Genomic DNA, 16,230 nt, shown 5'->3' on the forward strand with positions numbered 1-16,230 from the left:
TCATGTCAGCAACCAGGGTTCCAGAGGGCTGCTTCTAGAAGCCCTGCCAAACTGTCTTTGCAGGAATCAGGCTCTGGCTTTACACAGTTCTGCTATACTCCCTCCTCCCACACCACTACCCCCAAAGTCTGGCTTTGAGGGGCGAGTCAGGGACAAACGGATGGAGCTGAGTGAAGCCCCTGAGAAGCCCCAGCCTCAGATGCAGGCCCCTGGTCCCTGTACCCTACATCCAGCCTCTCCATGGACAATATAATCCTCAGCCTGCTTCCTTGCTGTCAGGCTCCAAATCTGGACCCTTCCTTCCTTCCTTCCTTCCTTCATTTATTTATTTATTTATTTATTTATTCCTAATGCCAGGGCCCTGCTGAGCTGCCAACTTCAGAGGCATCACCCTCACTAGAAGGGTGCAGCCAGGTGCAGGGGTTGAAACCCTGGCTCTATCCCGGGGGCACCTCATTAACTTCTCCCAGATTAGACTTCCTCACTGGAATGACAAGACCCTGCAGGGTCCGATCACCAGGCCCTGCCCTCAGGAATTCCAATGCTGATGTGTCGTGATAGGGCATTTGGGGGACGCTAGCTCAGAAGTCCGATCTACAGTATGAACATCCTTCTGGAGTAGAGTAGGAGAGTTAGCCCTCCATCTGCTCCAACTCTTGCCCCTCCCCACCACCACCAACAGGCTCCTGGTAAGGGAGGGCAGAAGTCCCATACTTGGACTTGAGTTCACTTAGGAACTGATCAGAGATTCCTTTATGGGGAAATCTTATTCCAAAGTTTTAGTGGCTTTCCTGTGTTGTTGGAGCTCAGTGAGAAGGCAGGAGTACTAGGTCTGAAAGGCAGGGCCCAGGCAGAGTCTGGGAAGGCAGACAGAAGACAGGTTTTGAAGGCAGAGTGCTGACCCCACCCACAGAGGATGGAGGCTTTTGAGTGACTGCTGTGGGGACAAGTTCTAGGCTGCCTGGTCCCCACTGCTGGCCTCTTCCACTCTTCCAACCCTCCAAAAATGTCTGTTCCATACCACTGATTGGAATGGCTAACAGCGGTACCTAGAAGCAAGGCTCCCATAGCCTCCAGGACCCTGAGCAGCCAGGCTAGTGGGAAAAGGAGGCTAAAGTGATGAGGATGGGCCACAGGACTTGGGGGCAATAGCTTTCAGGCAACTCTGGAATCATCAAACTATGTGGAGGGGATATTTCTGTGTCCAGACAGACAGACAGGTTGAGGACATACATGTTTTTATCTGGTCAGTGAAGAAAGCAATGGCTTGTGGTGGATAAAGTCTTAGACTCTCAAACATGAGGTTCCAAGTTCAATCCCCAGCATTATGTGTACCAGAGAGACACTGTTTATTTTCCTCTCTCACTAATGCATTTAAAAAATCTTTAAAGAAAACATAAAAGACTTTTGACATCTGGAGAATTTGGGTTCATCAGGTGATGTCAGATTTTAACATCTGAGGTAAAATGGAAAATGAGTTACAAAAAGCCCAGCTTTGGCTCCTTCCTATCTCACCAGCCTTGAAAATCTGGGCTATTTAGTCATTCAACTAGCAAATCTTTTTTTTTCTTCTCTCTCTCTCTTTTTAAATTTATTTTGTTATTGGATAGAGACAGAGAGAAATTGAGAGAGAAGGGGGAGATAGAAAGGAAGAGAGACAGAGAGACACCTGCAGACCTGCTTCACTGCTTGTGAAGTGACTCCTCTGAAGGTGGGGAGCCAGTGGCTTGAACTGGGATCCTAACTTGTCCTTGCGCTTTGCGCCATGTGCACTTAACCCACTGCGCTACCGCCCAACTCCCTTAACTAGCAAATCTTTTCTGCTCTAATGCTCTAATTTCATTCTGAAGAAACCTTGATTTAGCAATGACTGTACTGAAAAAAATCATATCTACATTGAGAAAAGGGAGTGGCATTCAGATGGGTGTCTTCTGGGGCTACCTAGAATTCTTTGGGGAGAGTTTTTTTCTTTCTTTTAATTTTATTTATGTATTTATTTTAACTATAACATTGCTCAGGTTAGGTTTATGTAGTACCAGGGATTGAGCTTTGAGCTTTGTGTTTAACCTGCTATGCTAACACCGACCCCCAAGTACTAGGGATTGAATCTGGGACCTCCCAGACTCAGGCATGAAAGTCGTTTTTGCATAATCATTAAGTTACCTCCTTGTCTTGGGGAGTTTTTTTAAACAGGCTGACACTTAGCCTAGACTCCAAGAGTGAGGGCCACAGAAGCCCAGGTAACCCTGATGTGCTGCAAATCGAGACTTTGTGAGAAGGACTTAAAATTTGCAAGTACATATTCTTCCTGCAGAAATTTCAATAAGGTGTTTTGTTTTGTTAATTTTATTAATTTATTAGATAGAGAGAATGAAGAGAAATCAAGAGAAAGGGGGGAGGTCGAGTGAGAGAAAAAGAGACACCTGCGTATAAATTCACTACTTGTGAACCTCCCCCTGCAGGCAGGGGCTAGGAGTTTGAACCCAAGTCCTTAAGCATTGTAATGTGTGCGGTCTACCAGGTGTGTCATCTCTCAGCCTCCAGCAGAAATCAACTGCTCCAGTGCAATCCCCTTTGCCATATAACCTCTTTGCCTTCTTATCACTTCTGGGGTGACTGGAAAGTAACACCTACTTTCGCAGAATCCCAGGGACCCTGATCTTGGGTGAGACTGGGAGTAGCTCTGCAGAAAATCAAAAGTTGAGTGCAGCTCAAGCCCATTTAAGTGCAGAGCTGTACCTAAGGTTCCTGCTGGCCACTTTCTTGCTCCCCACCCACTTACATACCCACCCCCACCTCCATCAGGGTTAACCTCATTGATCCTTTCTGCAGTGTGTAGGATGATGGCAGACCTAGAGAATGAATCAGAAAAAGCAGATGAGGGAAAAGAATTTGCCAGAAGAGATGAATTCAATTAGATTAAAGAAGTAGAGCAGGGTCAGGCGGTAGCAGGTTAAGCGCACCTGGCTCTAGGCACAAGGACCGGCATAAAAATCCCAGTTTGAGCCCCCGGCTCCCCACCCGCAGGGGAGTCACTTCACAAGCGGTGAAGCAGGTCTACAGGTGTCTATATTTCTCTCCTCCTCTCTGTCTCCCCTCCTCTCTTGATTTCTCTCTGTTCTATCCAACAACAACATCAATGGCAACAATAACAATAATGACAACAACAAGGGAAAGAAAGTGGGAAAAAAATGGCCTCCAGGAGCAGTGGATTCCTAGTGCAGGCACCGAGCCCCAGCAATAACCCTGGAGGAAAAAAAAAAAAGAAGAGGAGCAAGGAGCAGAGGTGTCCTTGGTTACTTAGGAGACAGAAAAAAAATCCGTGCCAAGGATGGGTTTATACTGGGGTTGCACTGTGCTCTGGGAAAACTGTCTCCTTGGAGTAGAGTTTAACCCCAGCATTGCATATGCCATAAGGCTGCTCTTGTTTTTTTCCCTACACCCCTTTTCCTTCTCTCATAAATAAACAAATGTTTTTTTTCTATTTTAATTTTTTATAACTTGTATTTATTTATTTATTGACTAGACACAGGCAGAAATTGAGAGGAAGGGGAGATAGAGAGGGAGAGAGACAGAGAGACACCTGTAGTCCTGCTTCACTGCTCCCAAAGCTTTCCCCTTGCAGGTAGGAACCAGGAGCTCGAACCAGGTCCTTGCACATTGTAATGTGTGCACTCAACTAGGTGCACCACCACCTGGCCCCCTAAATAAGTGTTTTTCTTTCTTTCTTCTTCTTCTTCTTCTTTTTTTTTTGAAAGAAAGAAAGAAAAGAAAAAAAGAAAAGAAAGAGAATTCGTCAACCAAAACCACTGATGACACAAAGCCTTCCTGGTACTTCTCCTGCTTGGCTTTGGGGTATCTCCCCAACCCTGCACTCTCACCTCCCACCTGCTGCAGGCTGTGCCCAGGGGCACAGGGGCACATAGAAGGAGTCTTTATTTCCCCACAATTTATAGCAGGTAACTAGAAATTCAGAAACACTTGGAAATGCCTGTGATGGAGGTGTCCTGGTTAACTCTGAGCCTGAAGGCAGAGTCAAGATTAACAGGAGAAAATTAACTATTTGAATGGATTGCTGCTGCTGGCAAAGGAGTTGAAAAGGCTCGAATTCATTAAGGACGATGTGTAATGAGGGGCCAGACCTGACGGGTGGCCATCTGTGAGGCTACTGCTCACACCACTGCAGTTCTTCAGAACCTTTTACTTCTCCATCAGTCCTGATGTCCTCGCCTTTCATCTTCCCTCCACCTGCACTTGCAAACCAAGAACCCCAACAGGACACCCTTGAAAGCACTTTGGGTGAGTCGGGCGGTAGCACAGCGGGTTAAGCACATGTAACGCAAAGTGCAAGGACTGCAGTTCGCCCCCGGCTCCCCACCTGCAGGGGGTTTGCTTCACAGGCGATGAAGCAGGTCTGCAGGTGTCTATCTTTCTCTCCTCTTCTCTGTCTTGCCCTCCTCTCTCCATTTCTCTCTGTCCTATCCAACAATGACGACATCAACAATAGCTACAACAACAATTTAAAAAAAAAGGGCAACAAAAAAGGAAGTAAATAAATAAATATATTTTTAAAAAAGAAAGCACTTTGGTGTGATCTGAAATATGTTGATAATTAGTGTAATGAAACCCAGGAGGAATTTCCTTAAACTCCCTTCTCTCTGCTGCATTTCCTAAGCTTTACAAAAGCAACTTTATCCTAGAAATAACCCAGATGTGTGGTCTGGAATGTGGTGCAGTGGATAAAGCATTGGATCCTCAAGCATGAGATTCTGAGTTCAATACCCGGCAGCACATGTACCAGAGTGATACCTAGTTCTTTCTCTTCTGCTATCTTTCTCATTAATAAGTAAATAAAATCTTTAAAAAAAAGAAAAGAAAGAAAGAAAGAAAGAGAGAAAGAAAGAGAGAAAGAAAGAAAGAAAGAAGACGTCCCACCCTGGAAAGCTTGTCTTCTGCAGAAAAAGCTAACTAGTCTCTCCAGCCACATTCCCACCCACCTAAAAGCTGGTATGTTCCCCCCGAAATCTGCAGGCAAACTCCTGAAAGACTAGGTGGGGGGGAGGCAGTCGGGAAGGAAGAAGGTAGAAACATAGCTTCTACTGGGGCATCAGAGCCCCTTCATCCATCCCCATGACTATGCCTTTAACTCTTTCATCTACACCTCAACTTTTGTCAATTTTTTAAAATAATTGCTTTTATTCACTGTGTTTATTTTTAACCTGTACTATTAAAAAAAAAGTCTTCTTTAGCATGGTGAGTTATTTTTATCTATTTATTATGATTTATTGTTACCATTGTTATGACTAGGGCTTCACCTCCCCAGTCCACTTTTACAGATGGAGACAAGGGGGGTGAGGGGAGGCCCAACAGCTCTTCCAGAAGAGTGCAAACTTTATCAAGCATAAGGCCCTGGGCTTGACCCTTGCCACCAGATAGGAGCATCATGCAAAGGGAAAGTGGTGCTGTGGTGCTTCCCCCTTTCCGGCCAGCCAGGTGCACTATTTAGGTGAGCTATCTTGAGAGTTTCACTTGCCAGTGTCATCAGATTAACTCACTGTGTGAGAATGAACATGGTGGGACTATCTGGTGGGGAGCTGCAGTGCATGAGTTCTTCAGATCCAGATTTTAAGTAATGAAGTGCTTAGAGCACCCACGGGCCTGAGTCCCACTCACCCTCTGCAAGGGGTGACAGCATACCTATGTGGAGAACAAGAGGGAGGCCTAGAGAACACCCAGTTCCTGCTCATTGCTTAGCAAGCAGAAGGGTCCCCTGCCATCCCCAGCTGTATCCCTCACAAATACAAATCCTGGATCTCAATGAAGAATGTCCTAAGGGGCATATCCTCACTGCTATGAATGGGCTTCCCATTTATGTTGAAATCTTAGCCTGGTCTTAGAACTAGAATTAAGAGGTGACCTCAGGGGGTGAATAGGTCATGATGGTGGAGTAGTGGTGTTTTGTTTTTGCATCCAGGATTATCACGGGGGCCATTCCCCCCCCCATTTTATTGGATAGGACAGAGAGAAATTGAGAGGGGGAGGAGGAGACAGAGAGGGAGAGAGGAAAGATAGACACCAACAGGCCTGCTTCACCACTTGTGACGCATCCCCTCTGCAGGTGGGGAGCAGGGGCTCAAAGCTGGATCCTTGTGTGGGTCCTTTCACAGAGTACTGTGTGTGCTTAATCCGATGTCCCACCATCTGGCCCCTGGATTAGTGTCTTTGTCAGAGAACTCCCCCACCCCCAACCCTTGAGGGCAAAGGGAGAATACAGTCGCTGTCTGACACCCACTCTGCCAACCAGCAAGGTCTTGGATTTCCAGTCTGAAGAACCATAAGAAATAAATTTCTGATTTTTTTTTTTTTACCAGAGCACTGCTTAGCTCTCACTTATGGTGGTATGGGGGATTGAACCCAGGACTTCAGAGCCTCAAGCATGTTGATATATTTTTTCTAAGCCACCAAAGTCTCTGGAATGTTGCTTTAACAGTCCCAAATGACTAAGACACCAAATGAGGTTTTGAAGCAATATTTCAAAGTTCCTAAGAGTAACAATAAGAAATAATATGATAGGGGGGTCGGGCGGTAGCACTGTGGGTTAAGCACACGTGGCACAAAGTGCAAGGACCAGCGTAAGGATCCTGGTTTGAGCCCCTGGCTCCCCACCTGCAGGGGAGTTGCTTCACAGGCAGTGAAACAGGTCTGCAGATGTCTATATTTCTCTCCCCCTCTCGGTCTTCCCCTCCTCTCTCCATTTCTCTCTGTCCTATCCAACAGCAACGACACCAATAACAATAATAATAACTACAACAATAAAGCAACAAAATGGGGGAGGGTCAAAAAGAAAGAAAGAATATGGTCAAGTCCTGTATTTCCCTTTCTAAAACTCTATCAAGGGTAGAGTTAATGGGACTTTAGAGACAGACCCCCTGATCTTCCTGGGATGCTCCTCAGATACCTAAATTCCCTGCCAGTTCAAGTCTGCAGGTGCATAAATGTGGGGTTTCTGCTCATGGTATGTTCCACACTCTCACACTCATGGAATTTGCACGACCCTCTGGACAAGGCCGACTTGGCACTCCAAGGGTACAACAGGCCCCCCCACTGTATTAACCGTCCTTCCCACCACAAACTTCTCACCTCAGGGCCCATCAGAAAACAAATCTGCACCAGGAAGATGACTTAATGGCTATGCCAAAATCAACAACAACAAACAAACAAAACTAATGGGTGAGGAGTTTGTGGTGAGAAGGACAATTCATAGTGTGGAGGGCCCTGTTGTACCCTTTCTTCCTGCACACCCTGTCTGAGTGTCAGTTTACCCAGTGCTTCCTCTCACCTGATCACAAAGAAAATGGAAAACTAGCTGAGCCAGGCAGGAGAGGGGAAGCCTTTGGAACCTTATTACTCTGCCCTGCCCTTGTACTCCAGGGTCAGTCTTACCTTGGTCATCTGATAATAGTTCTTGACATCTTCAGTCTGATGAGAAAACTCTTCTTCTATCAAATTATCTTTAGTGATAAGGTTGCTGTTCAGATGTTTGCTAAGCCACATTGCCTGGGGATAGAGGAAAGATTACTTGGTGAAAACTCCAATTAAGATAATGCCATTAAAGTAGTCTGAGAGGTGTAAAGTGAGTAGAGTGCCTGATTGGCCAGCATGAGGTCCTGAGTTCTATTCCCATCATCTCTTATGCTAGAATAATGCTCTGCTCTGGTTCTCTCTCTCTCTCTCTCTCTCTCTCTCATTAGTAAATAAACAAATCATTTTATTTTATTTAAAAATAGTTTTATTATTTATTGGACAGAGATAGAAACTGAGAGAGAAGTTCTTCTTCTAGCGTTTGCCCTTCTTCTGTAGCCAGTCAACAGCGTCAGGTTGAGCCTGATGTAAAGTTTCGAGACCTCCTTTGAATCTGGAGAGGTGGCAGTCGTTGACTATGTGGGTCATAGTCTGTCTGTAGCCACAGGGGCAGTTCGGGTCGGCTCTGGCTCCCCAGCGATGGAACATAGCGGTGCACCGGCCATGGCCTGTTCGATAGCGATTGAGGAGGGCCCAATCATAACGTGCTCAGTCAAAGCCGGGTTGACGCTTGCAGGGGTCTGTGATGAGGTGTTTGTTCTTTACCTCAGCTGACTGCCAACTCTGTTTCCAAGAGACTGGAACAGAGAAGTTCAGTGTAGGTGTAGGGGACCAGATTGGGTGACGAGACGTCAAGCGTTGGACAGGGTGGGCAAAGATATCCGCGTATATTGGCAGGTCCGGTCGAGCGTAGACATGGGAAATGAACTTAGATGATGCCGCATCCCGACGAATATCTGGTGGGGCGATGTTGCTAAGAACTGGCAGCCATGGAACCGGGGTGGAACGGATGGTTCCAGAAATTATCCTCATGGAAGAATATAATTTGGAATCGACCAAGTGGACATGGGGGCTACGGAACCATACTGGGGCACAGTATTCTGCAGTGGAATAGCATAATGCCAGAGAGGATGATTATAGTGTGGAAGCGCTCGCGCCCCATGAGGAGCTGGCCAGTCTTGCAATGATGTGATTCCTCGCGCCCACCTTTGCTGCAGTTTTTATGAGATGTTTGTGAAATGACAGAGTGCGATCGAGAGTAACGCCAAGATAGACTGGCTGGGCTTCATGCCGGATTCTCGTATCGTCAAGCTACACATTAAGCTCACGCGAGGCCGAGGCATGGTGTAGATGGAAAACAGATGATACCGTTTTTGCAGTGCTAGGGATTAGTCACCATTTTTTACAGTAATCAGATATCAGAGACATGTCTTTCGTGAGTGAGAAGTGGGAGATAGGAAAGGAGAGAGAGAGAGACAGAGAGAGACCTATAGCACTACCTCATCACTCATGAGGCTCTTCCCCTGCAGGTGTAGAATGAGTCTTTTTAAACGAGTCTCTGTATATGTGATTTTTTTATAGTATAAAAGATTTTGATCTGATGTAGTCTCACTGGTTTATTTTTAGTCTTTGTAACAAGATTTGCATCATTGAAGCCAAGTAGTTTTGATTACAGTGGCCTTATAATACAGAGATTGAGCAGGTTAACATTTGTAGCTCTTGCTCTCTCCTCCTAAAAATTAGACGGGGCCTTGACTGAGATCACATTAGACTTATATATGGCTCTAGATTGTGTATTCATTTTGATGTTCATTCTTCTAACCAATGCCCTTGAGTTTAACTTGGGTTCCTCTAAAACTTAAGTATTTAAAAAAAGTTTTATTTATTTATTTATTCCCTTTTATTGCCCTTCTTGTTTTATTGTTGTTGTCACCGTTGGATAGGGCAGAGAGAAATGGAGAGAGGAGGGGAAGACAGAGAGAAGGAGAGAAAGACACCTGCAGACCTGCTTCACTACTCCCCTGTAGTGACTCCCCTGCAGGTGGGTGGCTGGGGGCTTGAACCAGGATCCTTACACCGGTCCTTGTGCTTTGCGCCACCTGCACTTAACCTGCTGCACTACTGCCCAACTCCCTAAAACTTAAGTATTTCTTAACTCAGTGCTGGACAGCGTATATATGGCAACTAGACTTGAGCCCAGCAGGTTATATAATGGTTATTCATCTTATATATAACTGGCTTTGAATGCCTTGAAAATGGGATAAAATTAGAACTTTAGATAGAGAGTGGACTACAGGAAATGGATGGTGGCAAGAGACAGGCTTCCCTAGTTTGGCTGTTTTGGTCAGTGATAATGGGCTCAGACCTACTTGGTGTCTAACTGTCATCACTCGTCACTTCCTTCAGGGATGTCTCTCTGCTCTATCGTGGGCCTCTCAGAACTTTGTCCTCACTGTAAGTTAACACTGATTAAAATTTCCCCACTCCCTGAAGGGAATCTGGGTCATTCTACTCTGTCACTTGAGGAAAAGATGGTCATGCAACTATGGGCATGGCCGCAGCTGTGACCATGGAGTGAGCCTAAACTGACAGGGACCCAGAGGTCATACAGGCTCCTTGGTAGGTATTACTAGACACAGGTCCCAGGTCAGATTGATGTGGTACCGTTAATTATAAATGTCTTTTATTTTAGTATGAGAACCACTCTCTACATTAAACCAGTTCTCAAGTCCTATACTCTACTCTAATACCATCCTCCCAGATATTTCTCAATCCTGCCTTTATGGCAACAGCTCAAAGATCATTAGCATATCTAAAAAGATATCATTGCCACCTCTCAGGCTGTTTCTTTTTTTTTAATTTTTTAATATTTATTTATTTTCCCTTTTGTTGCCCTTGTTGCTTGTTATTGTTGTTACAGTTATTATTGTTGTTGTTATTGATGTCATAGTTGGATAGGACAGAGAGAAATGGAGAGAGGAGGGGAAAACAGAGAGGGGGAGAGAAAAATAGACACCTGCAGACCTGCTTCACCGCCTGTGAAGCGACACCCCTGCAGGTGGGGAGCTGGGAGCTCGAACCAGGATTCTTCTGCCAGTCCTTGCACTTTGCACCACCTGTGCTTAACCCACTGTGCTACCACTCGACTCCCCATGCTGAGTTTCTTATTCTCATTGATCCTAATCCTATTCTTTGGCCGTCCATTTATTAAACATTTGTATGCCTTGCCATCTTCCAGACATTAAGTTCCAGATGCTGCCATGACCCCATCCTGACCACCCTGGACAGATAACTACTTGGAGAAGTGTCCAGAAACCTCATCTCTCTCGAGCCCTGCCCCACTAGCAAATGTGAGGGACAGTACAAGTGTGTCTAGGAGTGTGAGCCGGCCAGGTAACTGCCCACATGTCAGCAGGAAGCAGTTACAGAAGTGTGAAACTCTGTCCTTCAACATCCCAAAAAGAATTCTGGTCCATACTCCTAAACAGAAAAACGTTGAGGCTAGGGAATAAACAGGCAGAACCTGGGGAACATGGGAAGTACTGTGAAAAGCTAGAGTACTTATGCTCCCCCCACAAAAAGGCTTCCCATGTTATTAAAGAAAGAAGTATTACATAAAAAGTAGTAACAGATGTGGGTGTGGCTTAGAAAAGAAACAGGCAAGCTTAGAAGTTTATAAACTAGTGCTATGGGTATGGTTTCTCTCTGCTCATGAGAGCCTGTCAACATGTTAATAAAGTTTATAACTGAGTGCCTACAAACAGGTAAGTTACAGCTGGTAGAGAAAATATAAACTGAGGTAATCCAATACATCAGGAAAGATTTCCTGGGAACAAGAAGAGGAGGGAAAAAAGATTAAAATAATAATAATAATAATAAAAGAGGAGAGGATGAAATGAAAAATCTATAGTGTTGTTAAAATTCGGAAGGCTCTTGCTGGGCGGGTGACAGAGACGACCAGACACACGGCTGGGCAGGGAAGCTGTATTTCTTTATTCAGGAACAACGATTCATAAACTAAGACAAACTAATCACCAAACAGAACTCTGCTGTCTCTTTGCGGCGGCACAAGCACTCTCCCTTACTCTCAAACTCAGGAACCGTCTCTTACTCTGGAACTCTGGAACTCTCGTACTGGGGAACCCCCTGAAACTCTTCCACTGTGGAACTCTCTCTTACTCTGTCACCCTGAAACTCTCGAACTCAGGAACTCAGGAACTCTGTCACTCTCGGACTCAGGAACCCTCTCTCTGGGTTCCTTTGGGCGGGGCCAAGCAGGCCCGCAAAATTAACAGGACTCATCCAATTCTCTTGGGGGGGGGGGAGGGCTAGAACAAACCAATGTAAAGCATACGACAATTCCCCCTTTTCTTTTTAACTAAATGGTAGCAGAGGATGGTTGGACGTCCTGGTGGACGCCCACTTCTACATTCCAGCTTCTGAGTGGCTGGCTCTGAGGGTAGCCAACCTGTTCTTACCTTTATGGTCAGCACCTTGCTGGACATTGTTTCTAACCAATCAGCTTGTGCCACACCCAGTTTGAAACTGATAAAAAGCTCTGTGCTGGAGGACAAGTGTGTGCAGGTCTGGTAGAAACTGGCCTGTAACCCATTCATGTAATAAAGTGTCTCCCTGCCTTCAAAAAAAAAAATACAGAGAAAATGTCATTAAAATATAACCAGCTCCTGCCCTATTCTACTGAAGAAACTTGCCTTGGGGAAACATGATGACTTTGGCTGAAAGGAAAACAACACAGAAAGACCCCTCCGGACCTAGGAATTCCATCTATAGCTGTCCCTCTTCAACCAGCCAGACTCTAAATGGGCCTGGAAACCACGATCCACTGAGCCAGCAGTGGGCTGACAATTCAACAATGCAACAAAATGTTCTCAATACCAAAATTTTGCTGATGATCCTAAAATGAATCAGAAGGTCCTGAAGGTGGACCTTAATTATCTTTGACCTCTAACAGTGAAATGACAATATCAGATAACAGCCCTTTAGAACTCTCTGGATTTTACTATATATCATATTGTAAAACCAAATTCCATGTGCCCTCAACTATGGTTAGGGGGCATGGACAGTAAATTCACTACATGTGTCAACAAGAAGGAGAGAAGTTGGTGGCCTCAAACAAGTTGGAACCCAACAAATAAAGGTCTCTCTGCTGCATAGAAATTTTTTCCCAATAAAGAGAGAAAAGGTTGAAGTATCTGGAAGCATGGCGATCCCAGAGTGTCCACTGTCTTAAGGACAAAGGAGTTCCTGATGTTCAGTGGCTGTCTCTTCTTTAAGTACAGGTCGGAGCTTGTCTATCTTCTTGAAGATGGCCACTGTCATTACCAGGGGAATAATCACAGGGCAGCAGCTCCACTAGTTTATTGGCCCTCTTCATAGCAGATTCCAATTAGGTGAGGCTAGAGGGGAGCCTGGTTACCTATATTTTTCAAGGCACTCTGGTAATGCCAGAGATTGCCGTACCTGGGAGGCCTTTGTTTATGCAAATGAGACAGACAGGGGTAGGTTAATTGCAAAAGAGAATGCAGAGAGCCTATTCCTAAGGAATGAAGTGGAAAATTATAGACAGACAGGAAAATGGATGGGTGGGTGGATTGGTAGATTTATGTATAAATAAAACAGCAATACTAACTTCAAAACCATAGCAGATGCAGGTGACTTTGTGCAAGAATCAGTCACCTGAATTTCTTTTTAGAGGATAGTAGGTGGCAGCTAGCTAGGGAAACACCTAACATCTTGTTGAGGCCTTTGATGATTGCTCATAGCAGCAAAAGAATCATCAGGGAAGGGCCCACTGATGTTCATTGACTGGGCTTTCAAAAGACAAGAAAGAGTTCCATCTCGGGTGATTAAAATCTTAACAAGTATTGGGTACTTACAAAGGAAAATTAAAGATTAAAGCCAAACAACCTAAGTGGACAGAAGAATGGATAAATAATATATCTTATGGATGGACACCGGAGGCAACAACTTATCAAAAGAAAAAAGGGAGAAAGAAAGAAAAGAAGGAAGGAAGAGGCTCAGTCAGCCTACTATGGATATTTGCAATGTTAGGTGACATAAGTCAGACCAAGACGTTGTGTGACTTCACTCATCTGAAAACAAAGAAAACTACGGGACAAGATCACAAACCTAAACTATCAGAACAAAATAGTAGCTAACAAAAGGGAAAGGATGGGTAAATTACAGAAAGGAAATGAGGGTATATTGAAGAATTATTTATACTAGTGAAGACATATATATATATATATATATTTTTTTTTTTTAACAAAAACACTGCTCAGCTCTAACTTATGATGATGTAGGGGATTGAACCTGGGGCTTTGGAGCCTCAGGCATAAGAGTCCCTTTACATTTTCTTTCTTTTTTAAAATAAAAACCATTTTATTGGGAGTTGGGCGGTAGCGCAGCGGGTTAAACATACATGGCGCAAAGCGCAAGGACCGGCATAAGGATCCCGGTTCGAGCCCCCGGCTCCCCACCTGCAGGGGAGTCGCTTCACAGGTGTTGAAACAGGTCTGCAGGTGTCTATCTTTCTCTCCCCCTCTCTGTCTTCCCCTCCTCACCCCATTTCTCTCTGTCCTAGCCAACAACAACGACATCAACAACAGTAACTACAACAATAAAACAAGGGCAACAAAAGAGAATAAATAAATATTTAAAAAAGAAAGAAAAAACATTTTATTGAGGAGATTAACAGTTTACATTTGACAGTAAATATAGAGGAAAAAAAGGGGGGAATACTCAGAAGTAGTAGGTGTGACTTAGAAAGGAATAGAAAACCAGAAAAAGTGGGCAAATATATATAAATACAGATAATTATAGAAGTAATAGTCAACCCATATCTGTGACTTTGGGAATATAGGCCAAATTTCTTCATGGTATGCGGAAGGTAGAACTTCTGTAACTGCTTCTCCACTGGATATGGGTGTTGGCAGGCCACTGATCTGTCTTTAGCTCATGAAGCAATTTTTTTTAGAAAGGCAAAAATATTTTAAATATTTAATAAATTGACTTTGGAGTGCAGAAATATGGTTTTAAAAGGTCAATTTTATAGTGAAGGAATTGGAATTTTAAAATTATTATCATTACTATTTTAAACTAAAGAACTGTTCATCTCTGACTTATAGTGGTTTGGGGACTGCACCTGGGACCTCAAAGCCTCATGTATGGAAGTGATTTTGTGTGGATAGTGTGCTGTTTCCCCTACCATAGGAATTGAAATATTTTTGCCGTTGCTGGGGCTTCACCACTCCAACTTGACTTCTTCAGAAAAAGGCAGGGAGAGAGAGAGAAAGATAGTACAGCACCAAACCTTCCTCTGGTGTGGTCAGGGGTCACATTTGAACCTGGGTCATGTGCACTATCCAGACTATCTTGCTGGTCCAAAGACTGTGTCTGACACACAGACACTGATTCGTAGTGCTAGGTATGTGAAACTTATATTATGATGGAAACAATGGTATGCCAGTAGAAAAAATAAAAATAGGGAGTCCAGCTGGTAGTGCAGCGAGTTATGCGCACGTGGCACCAAGAGCAAGGACCGGCATAAGGATCCCGGTTTGAGCCCTCGGCTCCCCATCTGCAAGGGAGTCACCTTCACAGGCAGTGAAGCAGGTCTGCAGGTGTCTATTTTTCTCTCCCGCTCTCTGTCTTCCCCTCCTCTCTCCATTCCTCTCTGTCCTAGCCAACAACAACAACAATAATAACTACAACAATAAAACAACTAAGGGCAACAAAAGGGGATAAAAAATATATATATTTTTAAATCTGGAAGTTGAAAAATCTCTGCTATATCAATAGTTTCTATACTTTTTTAAAAACATTTTTAAAATTTTAAATTATATTTATTTATTGAATAGAGACAGCCAGAAGTTGAGAGGGAAGGGGAGATAGAGAGTGAGAGAGACAGAGAGAAAACCTGCAGCTCTACTTCAGCACTCTTGAAGCTTCCTGCCTGCAAGTGAGGACTTGAACCCAGGACCTTGCGCACTGTAATGTGTGCACATAACCAGGTGCGCCACTGCCTGGTTCCAGTTTCCATACTTCCTATTAAGAATATGAAGGCTCTGTGATAAAAGTCTTTGAAATGTGTGTGCTGCGCGCCTTGGTACCCCTCCAGCAATCTTTCCCAAGTGTGCAGAGATAATGGACTGTGTGCTGGTCTAGGAGGTGGTGCAGTGGATCAAGCATTGGCCTCTCAAGCATCAACTTCTGAGTTTGATTCCCAGTAGCACATATGCCAGGTGATGTTCCGATTCTTTTTCTCCTTCAGTAATAAATAAATAAAAACAACAATAATTACATTATTTTACCAGAGCACGGCTCAGTTCTGCCTTTCAGTGGTGCAGAGAATTGAACCTGGGATTTTGGAACCTCAGATACAAAAGTCTTTTGTATAACTATTATGCTATCTCCCCTGCCATACAAAATCTTCAAGGAAATCAATAAAGAGATGGCTTATGTGTGGCCTTGAGCCAAACCTGGGAGGTACATTCCAAATGTCAAAATAATGCTTGCCTTTGAAAAACTGGGAATTTCTATTTTTTTTCCATTTCCTACATATTCTACTTATAGTGTCTCCCATAATAAGAAAAGAAGTTAAAAAGTAGAAGGAAGAAAACCTCAGTAATGCTGAGTCGCTGGGGTGCAGGCTCATTCAGGTTCTGTGGGACAAGTAAGATGTTACAGTATTATAACACTTAATATGACACACTTACTATAGTTGTTTTCCCCGAGGCGGGTGGACCTAATATTACAATCTTCGGCACTGTGGAATAAAAAGATTTGAATGTCACTGCTTTATATGAGTTACTCAGGGTGTATTTATTTCTTCCCTCCCCAGATTTC

The 16,230-nt window shown here is 44.2% G+C and overlaps 1 protein-coding gene across 3 annotated transcripts in view; it reads right to left on the minus strand.

Annotated features, from left to right (window-relative positions):
* AK8 (adenylate kinase 8) overlaps positions 1 to 16,230 on the minus strand; it is a 180,191-nt gene that overhangs the window by 150,365 nt on the left and 13,596 nt on the right. For all 3 annotated transcript variants that reach the window (XM_060200450.1, XM_007527888.2, XM_060200451.1), the window contains exons 3-4: positions 16,101 to 16,150; positions 7,444 to 7,557 (exon numbers count right to left, since the gene is read on the minus strand). In XM_060200450.1, coding sequence (XP_060056433.1) covers positions 7,444 to 7,557; positions 16,101 to 16,150 — 164 coding nt within the window. The remainder of the gene's footprint in view (positions 1 to 7,443; positions 7,558 to 16,100; positions 16,151 to 16,230) is intronic.

This window comes from Erinaceus europaeus, chromosome 10 (assembly GCF_950295315.1).
Source record: "Erinaceus europaeus chromosome 10, mEriEur2.1, whole genome shotgun sequence".
Taxonomy (NCBI): Eukaryota; Metazoa; Chordata; class Mammalia; order Eulipotyphla; family Erinaceidae; genus Erinaceus; species Erinaceus europaeus.